The 23,894-nt window shown below is 37.9% G+C and overlaps 1 protein-coding gene across 3 annotated transcripts in view; it reads right to left on the bottom strand.

Annotated features, from left to right (window-relative positions):
• Nucleotides 1–23,894, bottom strand: part of TBC1D15 (TBC1 domain family member 15) — an 84,981-nt gene that overhangs the window by 36,058 nt on the left and 25,029 nt on the right. For all 3 annotated transcript variants that reach the window (XM_004053576.4, XM_004053577.4, XM_055358047.2), the window contains exons 2-5: nt 16,412–16,510; nt 15,577–15,651; nt 8,013–8,151; nt 3,586–3,796 (exon numbers count right to left, since the gene is read on the bottom strand). In XM_004053576.4, coding sequence (XP_004053624.2) covers nt 3,586–3,796; nt 8,013–8,151; nt 15,577–15,651; nt 16,412–16,510 — 524 coding nt within the window. The remainder of the gene's footprint in view (nt 1–3,585; nt 3,797–8,012; nt 8,152–15,576; nt 15,652–16,411; nt 16,511–23,894) is intronic.

Below are 23,894 nucleotides of genomic sequence, written 5' to 3'. Positions count from 1 at the left end.
GCCTGTAGGTGTCAAGAAGTAACAACAGCCAGTTTAGTTCAAAACTAATCTGGGGTGAATTATTATAATGTCATATGTCTAAACCCCTGTAATAACAGTATTTTCATCACCATCTCTGATTCTTTTTTTTTTTTAGTTAAAGTCTCACTCTGTCGCCTAGGCTGGATGGAGTGCAATGACATGATCTCAGCTGACTGCAACCTCTGCCTCCCAGGTTCAAGCCATATTCCTGCCTCAGCCTCCCGAGTAGCTGGGATTACAGCTGGCTTTTTTTGTATCTGTAGTAGAGACGGGGTTTCACCATGTTGGCGAGGCTGGTCTCGAACTCCTGACCTCAAGTGATCCGCCCACCTCAGCCTCCCAAAGTGCTGGGATTACTGGCATAGGCCAGTGTGCCCAACCCCATCTCTGATTCTCATACTTCTCATTTGTTTACAAATTTAGAAAAGGAAACAAGCTTTCACTAGCTACTCTCACGAAAACACAAACAACACACATTCAAGATACATATACCCCTATTAACTGCTTAAGTGGTTATCAAGGCTATCCTTGAACCCATCCAGGATAGGAAACTCTACCTCCTGAGCTAAAACCTCTCTTCTAATTTCTTTCTGGAGTCACATAAAGCAAATCTCCAATCGGTTTCTCACAATAACCTTTCAAAAATTATTTGTCAAATTGATAATCATCATGCCATTTATTCATTCAACTAATATTTATTGCACATTTATTATATACCAGAAACTGTAGCTAGGAACTAGGAAGAATATGGAAACAAGATAGATACAATCCCTATCCTTCAGAAGTATACATTCTAGAGTAAAACACAAAAGAATAGACCAAATTATTGTATGCTGTTAGATGCCATGAAGGAAGCAAACAAGAAAATTAGATAGCGAGGAGCAGAGATAGGAAAACTACATTAGATGGGGAAAGAGGGCATAAACCCCTCTGAGGAAGTGACATTAAATGGAGACCTCAGGGATCAGAAAGAGAGGAAAATATTCCAAGTAGAAAAAACAGTATGCATAAAGGACCTAAAGACAAGAAAGAGTTTAGGGGGTTTCAGGAACTGAAAGAAATCTGCATGAGTAGAAAGGAAAATGGCATGAGATGAGTTTTAAGAGATAAACAGAGCTAAGATAGGGCAGGCCCTTGTTGATGACAGTGAAGAAGTCTGGATTTTATTTAATGTTGCATTGAAATTTCTCTTCTTCAAGTTAAACCACATCCTTCAATGAAATATTTTTCATAGGACCATTTTGATCCCCTTCCTTACACTGGTTATCTCTTCAATACAGAATAGTATTTTCTATTCTGTAATCAAGTAAAAATAGTTGATAGTTGATCAAGTAAAAATAGTAGTTGATCAACTTGATAGTTGATCAAGTAAAAATAGCAGTCAAGTAAAAATAGTTTGCTTTGGGATTAATACAATGATCCGGTTTCAATAAGTAGAAAATAATATGATACTTACTCACACAATACCACATATTTTTCAAGAGATTCAATCAGTAGTTTGCTATCTCCTACCTATAGAATAGGTAGTCTAGCACATTTAAAATGCAGTGTTTACTACTTGCAGTTCAAGCCTACTTCTCCAAAATATAATCAGTAAAAAGGAGAGAGGAGCTACCACCTCCCTCATCCTAGATATTATGCTTTAATCAACAGTCTCAGACCAAATGATCTCATTTGTGAGTTACATTGCAACACCGATACTGAGCTTACTTACTATGGTGCTAAAACTCCCAACTCTTTAATACCTGCTACTAAATAACCATAATTTTCTATTCCAATCATGATACTGTCTCTCCTGAAATCTACTCATCCTCTCAATGGTAACCTATCACAGGTTCTCACTTCGAGATCCAAGATCCACGATCCACATACCACCAAGCAGGTCTGACTTTCTTACACTTACTGGCACTGAACAGCTTGCCTGTTGCCAGCCAGAGGTGATTAACATGGCAGGGGAGAATCTCATGCCAGAAAATACACAGTCGAGAATCTTCCAGTTTTTGTATCACTTCTAGCCTTATGTAATCTAAATTTAGGCAAGCCTTATGTAATCTAAATTTAGGCAAGGTGTTAAATTCTACTATAAAGTGAGGACATTATAAATGAAGTTAGCAGCCAGGTGCAGTGGCTCAAGCCTGTAATCCTAGCACTTCGGGAGGCCGAGGCAGGCAGATAACCTGAGGTCAGGGGTTCGGGACCAGCCTGGCCAATATGGTGAAACCCTGTCTCTACTAAAAAATACAAAAATTAGCCAAGCGTGGTGGCGCACGCCTGTAATCCCAGCTGCTCAGGAGGCTAAGGTAGGAGAACTGTCTGAACCCACGAGGCAGAGGTTGCAGTGAGCCAAGATCGCACCACTGCATGGAAGGAAGGAAAAGAAGGAAGGAAGGAAGGTTAGCAATCATTCCCTGCAGTTCCCCCAAGCCCAAAACCTCAACTTCTCCCTTCTTACCTCCATATATCCAATCCATCACAAAATGTAATTCTAAATACTCCAATACTTCCATCTTTCCTGTCACTATCCCAGTTCAGGCCACTTTAATCTCACCTGGATAACTGGAAGAACCTGCTAACATGACTTAAAAGATGCTTTGTGCTTTGGACTTTACTCAGCTCTTTGGCCTCATCTTTAACTGTATCACCCTCCCCTCCTCATACTTTGCAGACCTGTGATACTGAATTAATTTGTTGTGTGATTACATCATGTTTGTACTCTTCCCTTCATCTAAAACATCCTTCCCTCTAAATATCTCCTTCCCATTCCTTATAGTGGTCACTCATTTTTCAGGTCTCTACTTAGATGCTTCTTCCTCCAGGAAGTCTTCCTTGATCCTTACTCCCAGTCTGAATTAAGTGCCCCTCATTCCTTCCCAGGAACTCCCAAAGCGGCTTACACTTCTTCATCTTAGTCCTTCAGTTTTAATTGCCATTTTACTTGTTGACATCCTTCACAAGACTATGAATTCTCTAATTCCCAGGAACACCCCTGTTTTATTCACTACTAAATATCAAGCAACTACCACAGTGTTGGGATGTAACAGATACCCAAAAAATATTTGCTGAGAGTAACAGTGAGGAAGCATGTGTGTGTACAGATGCACACAGGTAACTAAATGAGAGACAAGATTTTTGGAAAGTGGTAAGGCCCTGTCTTCCAACTGAGAAATAATTTTATAAAGGACTTAGGACTTGCCTGACTTAAAGTTGCAACATCACAAGTAAAATTGTATATTTAATAGAAAATACATAATAAAGGGTAAATTAGGTAAACACATAGGCCATAAATTACTAATGCATCATCATTCATTTAAATGTATAAAAAATATTAAACTACCCTTTTCTTTGTAACAGTAATTAGGTGGTAAGTCTCAGATTCAAATTACTAAAATAACACAATATTATTCAGTCATTGTTCCAAAGAAATCAATATCCCAGAAAAAACTAAGCTGTTCATGTCCTCATATGCAAATAGGTCACTGATGCCCAAGGTCAAGTAAAAATAGTTTGCTTTGGGATTAATACAATGATCTGGTTTCAATAAGTAGAAAATAATATGATACTTACTCACACAATACCACATATTTTTCAAGAGATTCAATCAGTAGTTTGCTATCTCCTTGATGAAAGTGCAGAGCAGGGAGAACGACGTCATCCTTTAGACAGAATACCAAATAGGACCAGCCCATACCCTCTTTGTTTTGCTTGATTGATTTCAGGTCTGTCAAACTGAACAGGAATGACCATTTGCTTTTCCCATTTCTATGACTTGGAGCATCTTAAAAACAAGAAAGTGGGGCAAAATATTTTTGTTCACCTTTTTAAAAGGTACTGACAGTGCTCTCCATGACTGCCTAACATAAATTAGTTGAACCCAGGGAATCAGTATAGCACTTATATTATTATGGCTTCCACCTGTATTAGATATGGCTACTTATATGTTCTTTTAAAAAATGATTTTTAAAATAATTATCCTACCACATATAAATGTTTTAAATGTTATTCCTATGTAAAATATAAGCTTTGCCCAAAAAAACTGATCATGGCTTTGCAAGCAGGCGGACTGGATTCATATTGCAGCACTACCATCTTACTAACTGAATGACCTGGGACAAATAATTGAATTTCTCGGAGCCTCAGTTACTTCATTTGTAAAATGGAGATAATTATACTTACCTCCCATTGTAATTCTATTAATAAGAATTAGGAGATAATATTTTTCAACTAACTAGTACAAGCCAAGTATACCGAAAATTCTCAGTAAATGTTTATCTGTCCCACTCCCCCCAAAATAAGAATAGCTTAATTCTCTTGAAGAGTCAAAAAACAAAACGAAAACTTTTATTCCTTCATTTCCTTTTGTAATTATTTTTAGGACACTACACTAGTAGTGAAGTAAGCATACTGATATAAAAAATAACACTGGAGTGAATATACAGACATTTTATTTGCAGAAAAACAAAGTATAGCAAGGAATTGATGAAAAGATAAAAAGTTGTGAATGCTTCAAAAATAATGAATACATTCAATTGCTAAATTAACTGTCTACTAAATTAAGACCTCAGTTCAAACCAAATTATAGTTATGTAAAATACAGCATGTTCTGACTTTGTGGCCTCTTTATAGAAGCGAAAATTCCAGGTTTGTGAACATTATCGTAATTGATAACAAGCAACTTAAACCTCAACTATTTAAATAAAAAACTGAAAGAGAAAAAACTATTTATTCTCACTAATGATGCTAGTACTTATAATTCACTTCTAATCTAACACACCATTTTAACAATTTAACTCCAACATAAGCAAGTCGTGTCTCTGAAATTTTAAAAAACCTTTCCTAAAATGTTATTTCTTAAGAAGTGTCACATTATCCTGCTACTCAAGACCTTTATTAATTCTGTCCCACACTACCAGTCCCACAAAGATAAACTACTTAGAAGGAAGTTGCTTACAAGACTAGATCAGAAGACATATTAATCAGTGTTGACCTGCATGGATGTATCACCGTCCTATCTGCAATCATCTCCAATAAGATCTCTTGAACTCACAAAAAGAAATCTACAGCTTACAGAAACCTCTATCTGCAAGGAAACCATGCGCCATCATTATTTCATGGACACTTAAACAAGTATCATTTGAAGGAAGCTAAAGTAACTTATCTATATACAATGACCAGCAGCTTTCACACCAGTTTCAACAGTGAACTCACATGTAAGATATACCAGATTAAGTGCCATGTGCCCACTTGACTACTTTACATAATGTTTCACTGGTATTTATATTTTAGAGCTCATAAGACCACTTCAAGCTGATATCTAAGTGAGAACAGTTCTAGAATTTCAACTTATTCATGAATCATTTAAGTATGAATGTACTTAGACTACCTAGAACAGATACATACTGCTGGCTTATCTGCAAAGACCAAAAATATTTCACAGAAAAACAGCAATGAAAAAAAAAAGAAAAAAAGAAAGAAACCCAAAAAACTACATATAGACAATTTTTTAAATTAAATTCTTCGTTGCACAGAGTATTTTATCTAAATTAATGCAAGAAAATCATATGAAGCATATTAAATACTATATGTATGCTATATGAATTATCAGGAGTTTGTGCATATTCAAGAGTAAAGGTTTTACATAGATTTTTCCCTCATTAACAGAAGAGACATATATTACATACAAAAGAAAATGCCTCACACATTTCCACATTTAAAGCTCTGATGAAGAAATATTTAAATTTAAAGCCCTGACAAATATTCTAGGCCCTCCACTAGAATAAAAGCTTCATGAGAACAGGAACTTTATCTTGTTCACAGCCATATCCTCAGTGCTAGAAGAGTGGCTAGCATACAGTAAGTAGTCAAAGATGAAATATCTGTTGAATAAGTGAATTAACAACGTAGTATCAAGTCAACATAAAACTAAACTGCAAAGCAGTCTGCTGCAAATAGCTAGCCAGAAATAGAAATGGTTACAAAGGAAAACGGAAATCAAGAGTGAATTCAAAATATCTTTCTACTCAAAGCAAAGGTAAAGAAAATTAATTAGTTCTAATGAATTTACTATGTTACCAAATACATGTAAAAACTATCTCCAACACACTAACATGAGAATACTAAATATAATAGCAGAAGAACTGAACAAACAACTCTACTCTTCTTATAAGAGCAGAACAGTTCAGTAAGTCTCTATATGCCTTGAACAGAATTAACATCAAGGACAAATTTTATTTGGATGGATCTCTAGAACAAACATGAGACAGTCTGATGTTCTTGGAAGGAATATTTCCAAAACATTTAACTTGTCTGGTATATAACAACAAAGGATGTAGCAGTAGAAACTCTTATGAAATATAAAGCAAAATGCTCTTAAGAAATATAAAATTAAATAAGTCTGATAGTCAATTTTTAAAGGTTTGTCCCAAATTGGCTTTGTGCCTCACATAAAAAAGAAAAAAGTACAAAGTTAAAAATGAGAAGGGCAAAAGGTAGGAAAAACAAAAGCTTTTTCTTTGGGGGGAAAAAAACTTTTAGAAAATAAGAAAGTTTCGTAATGAAATACATTTAAAACCTCTGGAATTTCTAAGCTTGAGGGTTCAAAATAAACCCTCAAGCTTAGAAATGAACCCACGGGCTTAGAAAATGCCTCCTTAACTTTTTTTTTTTTTTTTTGAGACAGAGTCTTACTGTGTTGCCAGGCTGCAGTGCAGTGGCACAATCTCGGCTCACTGCAACCTCTGCCTCCCAGGTTCAAGCGATTCCCCTGCCTCAGCTTCCCCAGTAGCTGGGACTTACAGGCATGCGCCACCACGCCCGGCTAACTTTTTTGTGTTTTAGTAGAGACAGGGTTTCACCATTTTGGCCATGGTGATCTCGATCTCCTGACCTCATGATCCGCCTGCCTTGGCCTCCCAAAGTGTTGGGATTACAGGAGTGAGCCACCGCGCCCGGCCTTTAACTTTTAATAACTACAAAATAAAGTCTGTTCATTTTATAAGTCCACTCTGTGGTCAAGCCATAAGCAGGATTACATCTGTCATTTTTTGCTAAGCTACACAGCTACACAGAACTCTGACCACATATTAAAGTCATCTGAAGACCTTTTAAAATGCACAGATGCCCAGGCTATATCTCCAGAGTCTGATTTTGGGTAGTATTTTTTAAAAATCTAACCTACCCAGGTGATTTCAATGTGCAGCCAAGGCTGAGAACCACGAATAAAGTGATCTTTATTGTCAGATTATGCTTTTCTCATTCATGTAAAGCTTCTTTCTTTTATGAAATTCTGGGCTACAAACCTATATAGCAATATTACTATAATGAATACCACAGGCAACTGTAATACGATGCTAAGTATTTGTGTATCTAAACACGTCTAAACATAGAAAAGGTGATGCACTGCACTGTGACCGTACAAAGACTATGATGTCGCTACGTGACAGGAAATTTTCAGCTCCATTATAATCTTATGGGCTTATGGGACCACTGACATATAGGCGATCAGTCATTGAAATGCTGTTATGTGACACATGATTGTATATATGTAGAAAGGAGAATAGTCACTCAACACATATTAAGGGAAAACTGCAATGAGCCATGAAGAGTCCAGCAAGATGCTGAAATTAGAATGGTATGGTTTAGTGGTATACTCCACCTCCCCCTGTTACTTTAGGATAAAATAACATGATTATTACAATTCTACTAGATTAAGAAAAATGTGCATGAAGGACAGCCAAAGGAATGTTTTAAAGTGGTTCTACTTTCTGCCATTAGTAACTATAAAATAGAGCAAGTATTTTAAAATCTTTTTTGAAGCCACAACCAATAAAACAGAGATGAAAAGGGAATATAACTAAAATATGAGATTTATACCTATTAACCAAAGAAATTAATCATCCTTCTCACTGAGGAGCATTCAAGAATCTTCTTTGCATTTTTGTTTATTAGTATATTGTAGCAAATCAGTTTAAGATTTCAAAAGATTTAATTCATACCTCCATTGGTATGTGGTTTCCTTTTAAATGAAACTGTATTAACCATGTCCCATTCTGCTTCGTAACTGTTCAGATGTTCTGATCCTCGATGACCTCTTTCTTTTGGGGCCTGAGTCCATTCTACAACTGAACTGGAGTCCTAAAATAATTATAACACATAAAATATTTAAAGTCTAAAACAAATTTAATTTCAATCCATATCATCTCAGCTTCGATGTTTGTAGGCAGGCTGCAGACAACATCACTGGTGGGAAAACTGAACACCATTTCTTATACTTTTCTCTCTTGATCATCTTTATGAAAAAAAAAAAAAAGGAAGAGAAGCTTGACTAGACTCCCCTGCAGTCAGAGTTGCCAATGAAATATAAGCAGAAGTCAACTCTGAAAATGGCTTTGCTTTCATAATAAAAGCCTCATCCTTTTTTTCCTTTTTCCTGCTTTGAATGTAACCATGCTGCCTAAAAATAAAATAAAAAGCAAGAGAACCACTGCAAAAAGCTCCCAACCTCCAAACTTTTAGTTATTTAAAGAAAAGAGCCCAATGGTGGCTATTTAAGCCATCAATGGTTGTATAATTTCTTACAGGCAATCAAAATTAGCTAAAAGCAACATATTCACAGGTATAGTTCTATAGAATTTTCCATCTTTAAAGATAATAAAACCAAAAGTCTAAAATGCAATATGGTTTGAGTAAATCAAAAGTTTAATTTCTATACAACAAAAGACACCATATATTAGCTAAAGATAGCACAACTACAACATTTTTCTAAAATATATGACAAAAGAAAAACATCCAGATTACAAAACAACTCCTATCAATTTATTTAGAAATAGACAAATATCAAAACAGAAAAACAGGCAAATGGTATGAATAGGCAAGTCAAAGAAGAAGAAATATAATGTAATAAACATAGAAAGATGTCCAACTTCAGTAACAATGAAAAGCAAGTTGACAGATTTCTATTTTTTGCCCCATTCAATTAAAAATGATAATATCAAATATGGAAGACAACGTGAGGAAATGGACCATCTCACACTGCTGATGACAGTGCTCATTACTACTGACACAGGAGGACAAACTAGGTCTTTCTAAACACATACATACATAAAAATAAAACGCATACAGGTAAAAGTCTGGAAAGATATACATTAAACAGAGACAGGTAAGGGAGGCCGAGCGAGGTGGCTCACACCTGTAATCCCAACACTTTGGGAGACCGAAGCGGGTGGATCACCTGAGGTCAGGAGTTTCAGACCAGCCTGGCCAACACGGTAAAACTCCGTCTCTACAAAAAATACAAAAAAGTTAGCCAGACGTGGTGGTACATTCCTGTAATCCCAGCCACTCGAGAGGCTGAGGCAGGAGAAGAGCTGGAACCCAGGAGTCAGAGGTTGCAGTGAGCCAAGATTGCGCCATTGCACTCCAGCCTGGGTGACAAGAGCGAAACTGCATCTCCAAAAAAAAAAGAGAGAGAGAGAGACAGGTAAGGGAAAAGACTCTAGTCAAGCAGGGCTTCAACTTTCTATTACTTGAACTTTTGCAACAGGATTGTGTTCATGTGTCGATAGTATAATTCTTTTTTAAAAGGGAAAAGGAAAATTAGTAAGAATGAAAAGAAACTATAAAGGCACAAGAAAAATTAAGATGTAAGAAATAGAAACAGACTGAAAAACAGTAGGAAAACTGAACAAATGAAATTATAAAATAGATTGTTTTTTCTTCCAGTTCCTTCCTCAAATGTCATTTCTTGTTTGACTAGTTTTTTTTTTTTTAAATCAACCCTCAGGCCAGGTGCAGTAGCTCATGCCTGTAATCCCAGCACTTTGGGAGGCCAAGGCAGGTGGATCACTTAAGGTCAGGAGTTTGAGACAAGCCTGGACAACATGGCAAAACCCCGTCTCTACTAAAAATACAAAAATTAGCCGGGAGTGGTGGGGGGTGCCTGTAATCCCAGCTACTTGGGAGGCTGGGGCACCAGAATCGCTTGAACTCAGGAGGCAGAGATTGCAGTGAGCCGAAATCGCACCACTGCACTCCAGCCTGGATGAAAGAGAGAGACTCCTCCAAAAAAAAAAAAAAAAAAAAACCCTCACCACCATCCCTATTAACCCTAACCCTATCGTCAGTAGTGAGGAAAGCTAAGAAGCATCTACAAGAGTACTCTGTTCCCCACCTCTCTCTCTCTCTCTGACTTCTACTTCCCCCTACCAACTCTGCATACAAAAAGGCTCAAATTGGTAGGTCGTGCCAATAAGCAGGGAAATAAGGATTAAAGGTCAACCTGAAGACAGGACAACTAAGTCCAAAAGGCTGGAATTTTGGAAAACATCATTTATCTCTAAATTAGGAAAAATCAAACACAATGAGCAAAGGAATAATATACTGAAATCAGGAGAATCAATTGAAAGTCAACCTATACAAAGAAGTTGGCAAGACTCCCAGCCCTTTTTCTCCACTCATTTGCCAGAATACTGCCATCCAAGCTTACCCTTTCCAGGCAGGAATCTGCAGATTCTTGTCAAATCTACTAGCCCAAAAAGACGTGGACTTTGACATTAGGGATTCTCCAAGGAAACAGCTTAGCCATGCACCCCAGGAAGAGTCTCACTATTACCAGGCCTAACCATACCTACAGAGAATATAATCACTGTTGTGCATCTGCTCTTAAATTTGTTAAATATGAGCCCCACACTACATAAGCAACAAACATCAAAGACAAGTTATCTACAGAAAACAGAGTTCAAATGAAATGAGGTGGGGGCAGGGCAAAAGGTCACTAGAGGGAAATGGACTACATAGGGAGATGAAAAACATCTAAGAAGCTATCCTTAAACTCCTCAGTAATAAGAAAATATATTACAACCACAAAGAACAGAATGCTAATGCTATTCCTTTAAAAGGGGACACGAGGACACTCAGAACAAGAAAGATGTCTTAGTAATGAAATTATAGCAAAAAATGAAAAAGGCAATAGAAAAGTGAATTTCCTAGAAAATAGTACAGACCAATAAATAAATAAGAAAGAAAGAAAAAGAAAGAAAGGAAGGAAGGAAGGAAGAAAAAACAGGAAAGAAAAGATTTCAAAATTACAGGACCAGTCCAGAAATTGTAGAGTTCCAGAAAGAAAGAAAACAGAAAATGGGGAAGAAATCATCACTAAAATAAATCAAAAATATTTCCCAGAATTAAAAAAAAAAAGACAGAAGTTTCCATATTAAAAGAGCTCATCAAGTACCCAGCACAATGTATTAAAAAAACAAATCCACAAAGGCACATAACCAGAACATAAAACTAGAAACAAAAAGACAATAATTAAAAGCTTCTAGAGAGGTTTAAAAACACACACACACACACACACACACACACACACACACACACACATAACATGGGATCAGGAATTAGAATGCATTAGACTTAACATCAATAAAGGAAAGTAGAAAACCTGGGGCAAAACTTCAAAAACAGCCAGGCACAGTGGCTCACGTCTGTAATTCCAGCACTTTGGAAGGCTGAGGTGGGCAGATCACTTGAGGTCAGGGATTCGAGACTAGCCTGGCCAACATGGTGAAACCTTGCCTCTACTAAAAATACAAAAACTAGTCGGGTGTGGTGGCACACACCTGTAGTCCCAGCTACTCCAGAGGCTGAGGCAAGAGAATCACTTGAATCCAGGAGGCAGAGGTTGCAGTGAATGGAGATCCTGCCACTGCACTCCAGCCTGGGAGACAGAGAGAGACTCTGTCTCAAAAAAAAAAAAAAAAAAAAACTTCAAAAAAAAAAAATCCACGGGAAAATTTACTTTCAAACTGTAATTCTTGGCCTGCCAGGCCAATTCAGAATAAAGCCAAGTCTTTAAAAACAAAAACAAAACAAAACAAAAAAAAGAAATGTTTTTGTTCCCATGCACTCTTTTTCTCAGGAAGCCCTGGAACTGCACCAAAACAAGGAATAAATCAAAACAGAGGTTGGCATGGGATACAGAAAGCAGAGGGATTAAAATATGGAAAAGAGGCAAAAAAGAACCCCCAGGAAAGCTGCTGCACTGCAAACTAAAAGAGCAATCAGTCCAGGATAAGCCTGTGAGAAGGCTCTGGGATAAGAGTATCTAAGAAAATGAAATTAGAAGACAATCTATGTGTTTAAATATTCTGAGAAGAAATGTAGACAACTGAGCAAGAGTTTCAAGGTGATTCATAGATAAAACAGAGCTAAATCCCCACCTTCCACAGTGAGGAGTCAACACACATATGTAAATTGGAAAAAAAAAATAGCAGTGTTAGAAGAATGTTATTTAGACACAGGGCTGTAACTAATCAAAAAAAAACAGCTACAAGGTTTATAATTGCCTTGGGAGATGGAAAATTTGGTGGAAAAGTGAGATACCTCTGTTTTCCAAAATAAACCTTCTAAAACCCAGAATTTATGTAGGAAAATGTATAATTTGAATTAGAATGAATTTTATAAATAATAAAATCTTTAGGGCTAGGTGTAGTGTCTCACACCTGTAATCCCTGCACTTTGGGAGGCCGAGGCAGGCAGATCACGAGGTCAGGAGATCGAGACCAGCAATATGGTGAAACCCCGTCTCTCCTAAAAACGCAAAAAATTAGCCAGGTGTGGTGACGCACGCCTGTAGTCCCAGCTACTCGAGAGGCTGAGGCAGAAAAATCACTTGAACCCAGGAGGTGGAGATTTCAGTGAGCCGAGATCATGCCACGGCACTCCAGCCTGGGTGACAGAGTGAGACTCTGCCTCAAAAATAAATAAATAAAAATAAAATCTTTAATAAAAAATTATGAGAAAATATTGAACAGACACATGAAAAGCACAAAAACATAACAGAATTAGAAGTACAACCATTTAATAAAAACATCTGTTCAAATGATTCCTTATCTTACATCACACACAAAAATTAACTCAAAATGGACCATACATGAGAAATTACTTAATGGGTATAATGTACATTACTCAGGTGATGGAGACTTGATGTGGAATCGAGGAGAAGGGAGGGAAAGGGAGGAAGAAAGAAAAAAAAACAAATCACCAATCTAAATATAAGAGCTAAAACTATAAAACTCAGAAGAACAGCAGTACATCTTCATAATCCTGAGTTAGGTACTGGTTTCCTGGATATGACACGCCAAAAGCACAGGCAACAAAAGAAAAAAATAGATAAACTTGACTTCATGAAAATTAAAACCGTTTGTGCTTCAAAGCATACCAAAAAGAAAGTGAAAAAACAGTCCACCATATGGGAAAAAATGTCCGCAAATTACACATCTGATGAGAAATTTATATCCAGAATATATAAAGAATTCTTACAACTCAACAATAAAAAGACAAGTAACTACCCTGTAATGCCAGCACTTTGGGAGGCCAAGGCGGGCAGATTGCTTGAGCTCAGGAGTTTGAGACCAGCCTAGCCAACATGCTGAAACCCTGTCTCTACAAAAAATACAAAAATTAGCCGGGCATGGTGGCATGCGCCTGTAGTTCCAGCTATTTGGGAGGCTGAGGTGGGTGGATCGCTTGGGCCAGGAGGCGGAGGTTGCAGTGAGCCGAGATCACACCATGCACTCCAGCCTGGGCAACAGAGCAAGACCTTGTCTCAAAAATAAAAGAAAAGACATATAACTACATGGGCAAGGACAGGCACGGTGGCTCAAGCCTGTAATCTCAGCACTTTGGGAGGCAGAGGCAGGCAGATCACCTCAGGTCAGGAGTTCGAGACTAGCCTGGCCAACATGGTGAAACTCCATCTCTACTAAAAATACAAAACTTAGCTGGGCATGGTGGCAGGAACCTGTAATCCCAGCTACTTGGAAGGCTGAGGCATGAGAATTGTTTGAACCTGGGAGGTAGAGGCTGCAATAAGCTGAGATCGCACCACTGCACTCCAGCCTGGGTGACAGAGCAAGACTCCGTCTCAAAAAAAAAAAAAATAGTAAATATAAATAAATAAATAAATGGGCAAAAGATTTAGAACAGGCATTTCTCCAAAGATACAGTTGGCCCTCCATAGCCATGGGTTCTGTATCTGTGGATTCAAACCTGGAATCTAAAATATTCAGGAAAAAAAATTCCACAAACTTCCAAAAGGTAAAACTCGAATTTGCTGTGCACCAAGTACTATGCTACATCAAATAGAACCAATACCCCACAGATACCAAAAGACAGTGTATACACCACATGGCCAATAATCCCATGAAAAGATGTTCAACATCATTAGTCATTAGGAAAACATAAATTAAAACCACAATGACATACAACTTCAGTTATGGTTTGAATTGTGCTGCCCCCTCCCAAAAAGATAAATTAACATCCTAACTCCCATTACCTCAGAATGTGACTCGATTTGTTAGGCTGGTGCAAAAGTAATTGCGGTCTTTGCCATTAAAGCAATGTCAAAGACCTCAATTACCTTTGCACCAACCTAATGGAAATAGGGTCTTAACACAAGTAATCAAGTTAAAATGAGATTATCAGGATGGGCCCTAATCCAATATGACTAATGTCCTTATAAAAAGGGGATTAACAGAGAGATAGACATGAACAAATGGAAGATGATGTGAAAACACACAGAGGACACCATCTACAAACCAAGGAATGTCTGAGGCTACTAGAAATTAGCAGACAAGCAACAAACAGATTCTCCCTAACAGCCCTCAGAAGAAACCAATCCTGCTAATACCTTGACTGCTGACTTCTAGTCTCCAGAACTGAGAGACAATAAATTAAGACTGTTCTAAGCCACCCAGTTTGTGATGATTTGTTTACAGTAGCCCTAGGAAACAAATAGAACTTCACATCCACTAGGTTTACTAAAATTAAAAAGATAATAACAAGTGTTGATGAGAATGTAGACAAATTGGAATCCTCATATACTGCTGGATTAGAAAATGATGCAGCTGCTCTGAAAAAGTTTGGCAGTTCCCCCAAATGTTAAACACACAATTATAAAACCCAGTAATTCTACTCCTAGGTATATACTCAAGAGAAATAAAAACATGTTCACACAAAAACCTGCACATGAATGCTCACAGCAGCATTATATATATTAGCCCCAAAGTGAAAAAAAGCCAAATGTCCATCAATTGATGAATAAAACTGTGATATATACACTATTAGACAATACAATGGTATACACAATATTATTCATCAAAAACAAAAGGACCATACATGCTATGTAACACAGATGAACCTTGAAAACCTTATGCAAAGTGAACGAAGCCAGTCACAAAAAAAAACACTACATTATTACATGACTCCATTTATATGAAATGTCTAGAACAGGCAAATCCTTAGAGACAGAAAGTAGATCAGTGATTGCCAGTGACTGAAAGTAGGTGAAATGAGGGGTAACTGCTGATAGAGTTCTGGAGGGTGATGAAAATGTTCTAAAATTAGATACTGGTGGATGGCTGCACAACTCTGTAAATATACTAAAAACCACTGAATTGTATGCTTTAAAAGGATGCATTTTATGGTATGTGAATTATATATGGATAATACTGTTATTTTTTAAATGGCATTCCCTTAGTAACACATTTTTTTCTTAAATACCTTTCTAGCATAGAGAATACTAGAGGAATCTAATGCATCATCCAATGGTCTCCAGTCCACTATTACTTCGGCATCCTAGAGAAAGAAATTATGAACTATATTTAATATTCAGCAATATGTTATTCTTAATTATTTTATTCCCTGAACCCAAAATAAAATTTCAGCCTCTTAAATATCTACATTTTAAATATGCTAACATCATATGTAAATCAAAAATGTTACACAGATTTTTCAAATTCTGCCTATTTTTCATCATGAAAAATTTATATTGCTACAACTTCTACGTAAGTTTTAGAATATTCCATGTCATTTTATCTAAAGTACAGACGGTCCCTGACTCATGATGGTTTGACTCGGGATTTTTTTGTAATAGGATGGTGTAAAAGCAATGCACATGCAGTAGAAATCATACTTCAGGTAACCACAGAAACATTGTTTTTCACTTTCAGCACAGTATTCAATTCATTACATGAGATAATCAACACTTGATTATAAAACAGGCTTTATGTTAGATAATTTTGCCCAACTGTAGGCTAATGTAAGTGTTCTGAGCACGTTTAAGGAAATTAAGCTATGATGTCCAGTAAGTTAGGTGTATTAAATGCATTTTTGATAAACAATATCTTCAATTTATGATGGGTTTATCAAGACATAACCCCATCATAAGTCAAGGAGCGTGTGTTTGACTATTACATCATTTCGGTGTTAAATTTACAATTACTGTTCAATTACATAATTGTATCTTACACATGAAATTCAAACTTTCTGATAATTCTCCAAAGATGAATCACTACCATAAACTATTATTAAATAAAATCATTTACTAGAAACTTACCTTTTCTAAAACACGTAATATTCCTGAAATCAAGCTGTCTTGGTCATTGGTCTTTCCACAAGATGAGTGAATATATACTCCTTCTTGTTCATATATAATCTAAAACAGCAAAAATAAAGTTAGTCACATAATTTCTATTGAGTACTATTTTAACATGTTAAAATATTAAGATATATTTTCTTATACTTGGCCAAGTTTCTGATTATTTCATATATAAATGTATTATTTAAAAAAATACCTCTCAGAGTTAACAGCACTTCAATCAAGCAAACATAAACTGGAATTAATTCTGCTTTGTTAATGCATGAAAGTTTATCAGATTCGTGATAATCACAATCTTGATCTTCTACTTAAACAAAGATGTCAGACTAATTGCAACAAGTCTCAATATTTAAATTCCACCTAAAATTTATATTTTTCGCCAGACGCAGTGGCACATGCCAGTAGTCCCAACTACTTGGGAGGCTGGGCTTGAGCCCAGGAGTTCAAGGTTGTAGGGTGCTAGGACTGCACCTGTGAATAGCCACTGCACTCCAGCCTGGACAATACTGCAAGAACTCATCTCTATAAAAAATCAAAAAAATTAGTATTTTTTTTTCATGAGCATTAAGGAAAATACTGAGCTCGAATTGAAAATGCACTTGAAAATATCTAAGAATAAGAACAAATGAAACACAATGAGGAATCAATCCTTTCTAACTATTCCCATAATAGCACATTTTTACTGTAAGATCACTTTGGCATGTTTTTGAAACACCATGGCATAGAAATTCGGGAAATAATACAGGAATTTTAAAGAGCAGTGATGCGAACAAAAATAAACAGAGTAGTGATGGAGACTCCTAGAAATGACTCACTAATTCAATTTCACAACATTAACTGAGTGCTTCTATATGTAAAAAGCACATAAAAGACCAAAAGCACATGAAGATGATAAAGACATAATAATCCTTGAATAAATTCCTATGGGAATATAGGTGAGACTTAAGTTAACTCCTAAGTAAGTTTAAACATTTAAGGTTAAGCCTCATTTTTCATAGACATAATGTTATAAATTGAGATTCCATTCTTGAGACCCATTTCAAACCATTTAAAAATTTTTTTAATTATGAAAATAAGTAAAAAACAGTCACTTCTAGACCTAACAACTTTTCACATATATAAGTCTGGTCAATAGAGTATATTATTCTATTTCTGTAGACCTTTTATTAATATTAGTCTTCAGAATATCATGGGTCAGCAATGCAAGACAAGCACTATCAGAGTCTATCACTCCTTCATTCATAAATGCAAATAGGTATGTATCTTCCTGTTTTTAGCTAACATTTACGGAACACTTATACACTAGGAACTCCTTATATTGTAACTTAATCCTTACAACCACCCTAAATCACAGATTATATAACTACATTCTACTACATCATTGGGATGAGAAGCCCATTTGTGTGAATAAGACAACTGAGGTGGTGAAATAACTGCTCAAATGAGGCAAATAATAACCGGTGGTGATGAAACTGAAACCCAAGGAGTCTGACAACAGAAAACTGCGCTCTTAGCCACTACAATATAAAGGTTCCACATTACTTTTACTGCCTCTCTCGGATGTGTTATGTTAATCAACTGTGATATGGACTTATGTCAGGAAACAGTCTTTTAAGTAATTAAGATCACCAAATAAGTTTTGATTTCAAAAACCTAAGTAAGATGGCCTTTACTGAAATAGCTGTTAAGCATCAGACTAACATATAAACAGAAGCTTACATGGGGATAGGATGAGCTGAGAAAGGGTGGGAGACAATTCTATACTGTTTGTACAGAGATGAAAAATTTTAAAGGCTACAGATATATGTACAAAAATATGCATAAGAATATTCACAGCAGTATTATTTATAATTTTAGAGGAAGGAGAAGGAGGAGAAGGAGAAGGGGAGGAGGAAAGGGAGGGTATGCATCTAAATATTCACAAATAGGAAAATTATCAAATATATCCTGGGATATCCATTCTTTGGGGGATACTATTCTGGAGTTAAAGGATGAGGCAGATTAAATGGATGGGGAAACAGACAATGCACACAGAAAAATCATCATGTATATATAGTATGCTGACACACTTTTATAAAGTTTCTATCTGTGTGAAATATACAGAACAAATTCTGGGAGGATACTTTAAGGTATTAACAAAGACTACTTCGGGAGAGTAGGATGAGAAAAGGTTGAAACAGGAACTGTTAACTTTCTATGTTAATGCCTCTGACTTATTTGAATATTTCAAAGCGAAAATATAGTCATATATTTAAAAATAATTTTAAAGAGTAACATGAAAAAAGGAAAGTCCAGAAGTATAAACTAAATTTTCTAGACTTCAGTTTATCAACTTATAAAACAGGAGGGTGAACCAGATGCTCATACCTAGGAACACAAAAAAAAATATGAAAAGGTTATGGAAAAGAAATCCCTTAAAATCTCCACCTTTTGCAATATAATTTTATTAACTTTAGTCTGCATGTTGTACATTAGATCTCTAGACTTGTTCATCATATGTATCTATTTTCTATCCTTTGACCTACATCTCTCCATTTCCTAACAACCCTGACTAGTGGTAACCACTGTTTAATTCTCTGTACTTGAGTTTTGTTTTGTTTTGTTTTTGAGACACAGTTTTGCTCTGTTGCCCAGGCTGGAGTGCAGTGGCACAATTTCAGCTCACTGCAACCTCTGCCTCCCAGGTTCAAGTGATTCTCCTGCCTCAGCCTCCCGAGTAGCTGGGATTACAAGCATGCACCACCATGCCCGACTAATTTTTCTGTTTTTAGTAGAGATGGGGTTTCACCATGTTGGCCACGCTGGTCTCAAACTCCTGACCTCAGGTGATCTGCCCACCTTGGCCTCTCAAAGTGCTGGGATTACAGGCATGAGCCACAGCACCCAGCCCTGAGTTGTTTTTTTAATTATACATATTCCACATATAGGTGAAATCCCACAATTATTTTTCCTTCCGTATCTGCTTATTTCACGTAGCATAATGCTATCCTCCAGTTAAATAAGTAGATTTTAGCTGCTGTTGTCACAAAAAAGTAACTACGTGAGATGACAAATATGTTAATCTAATTCACTATAGTAACCATTTTACTATCTGTATGTATCCCATAATATGTTGTAAACCTCAAATGTACATAATAAAATTTATTTTAAAAAAGATATTGAGAAAAAATATTCTCAAGTTTTTGTGACAAATGGATCAGAGACATACTCAGAAATAACACTTCAGCATATTTTCACGTAAGGCTCAGCTAGTAGAACAGTCGGGAACTTCCTAACTCTCATAGTGGAAAAAAAGACACTCATTTGGCAAGAAAAGCTTGCTATCATTAACAATGCAATCTAAGGTTCTATGATACCATTAAAACTAAAGAGATTCTAGAACTTTAATGAGGTGAACCCTATACAATCAAATAAAACACTTTACCTTATTTAGGCACATTAAGCAACTCTTCCTCTTACATTTGTTGGTTAAGTGTTGCCTATTTTTTTTTCACTTAAGAAAAAGTTGAAAGAGTTTCCTAAGTAGTCTAGCTGGGGAAATAATAAGAATTAAAGTGACAGACACCTTACAAAAAAGTCAAAGCTGGCCGGGCACAGTGGCTCACACCTGTAATCCCAGCACTTTAGGAGGCCGAGGTGGGTGGATCACGAGGTCAGGAGATCGAGACCGTCCTGGCTAACACGGTGAAACCTCGTCTCTACTAAAAAATAGAAAAAATTATCCAGGCATGGTGGCGCGTGCCTGTAGTCCCAGCTACTCGGGAGGCTGAGGCAGGAGAATGGAGTGAACCCAGGAGGCAGAGTTTGCGGTGAGCCGAGATCGTGCTACTGCACTCAAGCCTGGGAGACAGAGCGAGACTCCGTCTTGAGGAAAAAAAAAAAAAAAAAAAGTCAAAGCTGCACTCATTCTGTATTCTGTGTTCCTCAACTCTTCAGCCCTTTTTGAGGAACAAATTATACATCCCAAAACTCCTAATTCCAAACCACATTTATACTGTCTTCAGAAAGCAGTCATGTTTAGCTTTCTAATTTTGAAGGGTGTGGTGTTAACTGATACAAAGTAACAGTTCTGTCAGAAATGGCAAATAAAATTAATAAATTTATTAATTTGTAATAGCTACTAAATCTTACAAAGTCTTATATTTTATAAGACTTAAGGGCACAGGAAAAAAATAGTTGCATTGGTACATAATTTACTTCCAATATAAAATCACTTAGCGATAACTGTTTTAACTTAAATATAGGTTGAGCATCCTTAATCCAAAAATCTTAAATCTGAAATGCTCCAAAATTTGTGCACCAGCTTCAAGCTCAAAGGAAATGGACCTTGGAACACTTCCTCGGCTGGGTACGGTGGCTCACGCCTGTAATCCCAGCACTTTGGAAGGCCAAAATGAGAGGACTGCTTGAGCCCAGGAGTTCCAGACCAGCCTGGGCAACAAAGTAAGATCCTGTCTCTAAAGAATAAATAAATGATTTTTTGTTTTTAATGAACACTTTGTGGATTTCAGGTATTTGGAGTGGGGATCCTCCACCAGTATACTGCAAATATTCCAAAATTCAGAACACTTTTGGGTCCCCAGTTTTGAATAAGGGATAATCAACCTGTAGCACCTTGTTTCCAAAGTACCCTGATCTCACTTAAATCCTCACAGCCACCCTGAATAAGTCGAAACCAGTATTGTTATCTATATCTCTATTTTATGAAAAGAATAAATTGAGGAAAGAACTGCCAGGAAATCTGTAATCCAGTCTTTCCTTGGATAAATATGTGGTCTTCAGTAAAGTCACCAATCACAGATTTCCTGACACATTCATCCATTAAATCATAACTGTTATTGCCTAAAGAAACTACCAGAAAATTTCCACATGGCTTCCCTAGAGGACAACAGTTCCTGAAATGGCTTAAATGCAGAAAACAATGCTGCTTCAGAACTAAAAACCAATTTTTAAATGTCTAAATTTATAAACCAATGCAGGAGCATTTGGCCTTTAAACAAAAACCCTTACTCTCATCTGAACTCCTAAATATTCTACACAAGAAGCTTAACCCTTTTCATATCATCTTGGTTTAGATCATTCATTGAATATTGTAGTCCTTCAGTCTATTTTTTAAGGGTGTGATCTTATTTTTTATTCATATGACATATCTGTTCATCACCCTAATCTCTAAGCACATGTGTTTATTAAAATACAAAAATCACAACTCTCAAATACCAACTATTTTAAATAGCCCAAAATACAAAAACAGAAGTCCAGAGAGTGGTGTCAGCAAGATGGTCGTCTAGAAGGCCCTAGGGCTCATCTCTCCCCAACCCACAACAAGCAACCAAAACAATGAACAAACAACTACATTTTAACAAAAATAACTGAGGAGACAGGCCAGGCACAGTGGCTCATGCCTGTAATCCCAGCACTTTGAGAGGTCGAGGCAGGAGGACTGGTTGAGCCTAGGAGTTCGTAACTAGCCTGGGCAACATAAGCAAGACTCTGTCTCTAAAAATAAAAATAATAACTGAGGGAGAGCACTAGAGTGCATCATAGGAATAACAGAAACCCTTGTGAGCACACAGAAACTCAGGATGGCCACATAGAGAAACAAGGAAATATTGGGATCCCATCACTCCATCCCAGAGCTGAGATCATCTGGGAACCAGGAGGAACTTCTTCCTAAAGCAAGGATGTAAACAAGAGAATACCAGCAGCCTCCACCAACAACTTAGACACCTACAGACTTCACCAGTCCCTGCAGTCCTCACAGGCACTAACCCCAGCTGAGGGAGCTGCCTGGAGTCTAAATAGCTGTGCTCCCCCAAGAGAGGAGAAGATACTGCGTCTGTCCTTGTGGCCCAAAAGACTACTGCACTATGCCATCTTGGAACTGGAACTGTGGCAGAATGTGTATTGCTCTAGGGGCAAGTAGCCACAGATTCCCTTCATCACTGAGACTAAGCAACCACCGAACCACCCCAGCCCACTGGCCCATCCCCAAGCCAGCTGTGAAAAGTTGGTACACCCTTCCCTGTGGGGCCCAGTGGAAACAGAGTCAGTCCACGTACACTTGCCCTCACCCCCTCAGGCCAGAGCTAAAAGTGGCATCTTGCCTTCTGGGAAAACAGGACTTTGGCCACTCACAGCAGTCCCATATCCCCAGTTCCCAAGTTGAAACAGTGCCTTGGCCACCCAGAGCAGTAACACACCCCAGTACCCAAGGTGAAGTGGCACCTTCCGTCCCAGGGAAATGTGCCTGAGCTGCACAGAACAGTCACGCCCCACCAGGCCAAAGCTGAAAGAGCATATCACTCCCTGGGAAACTGGTGCCCTGCCTGAGCTGAGCAGCTACACATCCCCAGGCTGAGCTGACACAGTACCCCATATCCGAGAGAAACACAGCCATGCTGAGCTAGACAGCCCACCCTACAGGCCAAACAACTCTAGTACCTTGCTTCCCTGGAGCTGGATTAGCACTCCAGAGTCGAAGCTGCTGAGATACTCCTCTCCCTGGGGAATAAAGTCATCACTGTGCTATTCCCTACCCCCTCTCCTGGGGCCCAAACCACAGCTGTGTTCTGCCATTCTGAGGTAGTTGCTGCTACTGCACCTCGACTCACAGAGTCTGGATACTGCCAAGCCCCACCATCCCAAGGTCTTGAGTCACTACTACCCAGGACCTCATCCCCTGAGATCCAAGTTACCACTGAACCCTACTGGCTCAGATTTCTGAACTGTAGCCACACCCTGCTCCCCAGGCCCAAACCTTCAAAGTACCCCTTCTTCCCAGGAGTCAGGCCAGTGTTGTGCCCTGCCCTCCAGTTAAGAGAATCACAGCTACAACCCAGCCCCCTGGGCCCAAGCTGCTAGAGAGTGACTCAGTGTCATACATCCTGGCTCTGTGGGCAACCTACATCCAACACAGCCAGAGCAAGCAAACCTGCACCCCAAGACCCAGATGACAAAATAGGTTTATGAGATGCTCAGCCTGGACATGGAAACCCACAGCTGCTCCAAGCACCTACACACAGAATACAGTGCCACTGCAGCTGCTTATGGGCCACAATAAATCTGACACCAAAAAGGACTTAGACACCCTCAGCTAAGTCTCCTGTTGTGAGGAAAATGAGACTAGGAGAACCCCAAAAGCCCTTGACAGCAAGGACATTACCACTGCTGCCACAAACTTCTACAACCTACGCCACTGAGGTGCCCACAATTATTGCTGATACTGAAAGCAGCTAAAGAAGCTACATGGATACTATACCACTGCACCTATTCAGAAACAATCACTACACCCTTCTCAACCAACAAATTAAAACCCAACTGCAGGTGGGCCGGGCACGGTGGCTCACGCCTGTAATCCCAGCAGTTTGGGAGGCCAAGGCAGGTGGATCACAAGGTCAGGAGTTCAAGACCAGCCTGGCCAAGACAGTGAAACCCCGTCGCT

This window comes from Gorilla gorilla, chromosome 10, assembly GCF_029281585.2.
Source record: "Gorilla gorilla gorilla isolate KB3781 chromosome 10, NHGRI_mGorGor1-v2.1_pri, whole genome shotgun sequence".
In the NCBI taxonomy this organism is placed as follows: Eukaryota; Metazoa; Chordata; class Mammalia; order Primates; family Hominidae; genus Gorilla; species Gorilla gorilla.
Note: the sequence above shows the minus strand (reverse complement) of the source record. Positions and strands in the feature narration are given on the sequence as shown.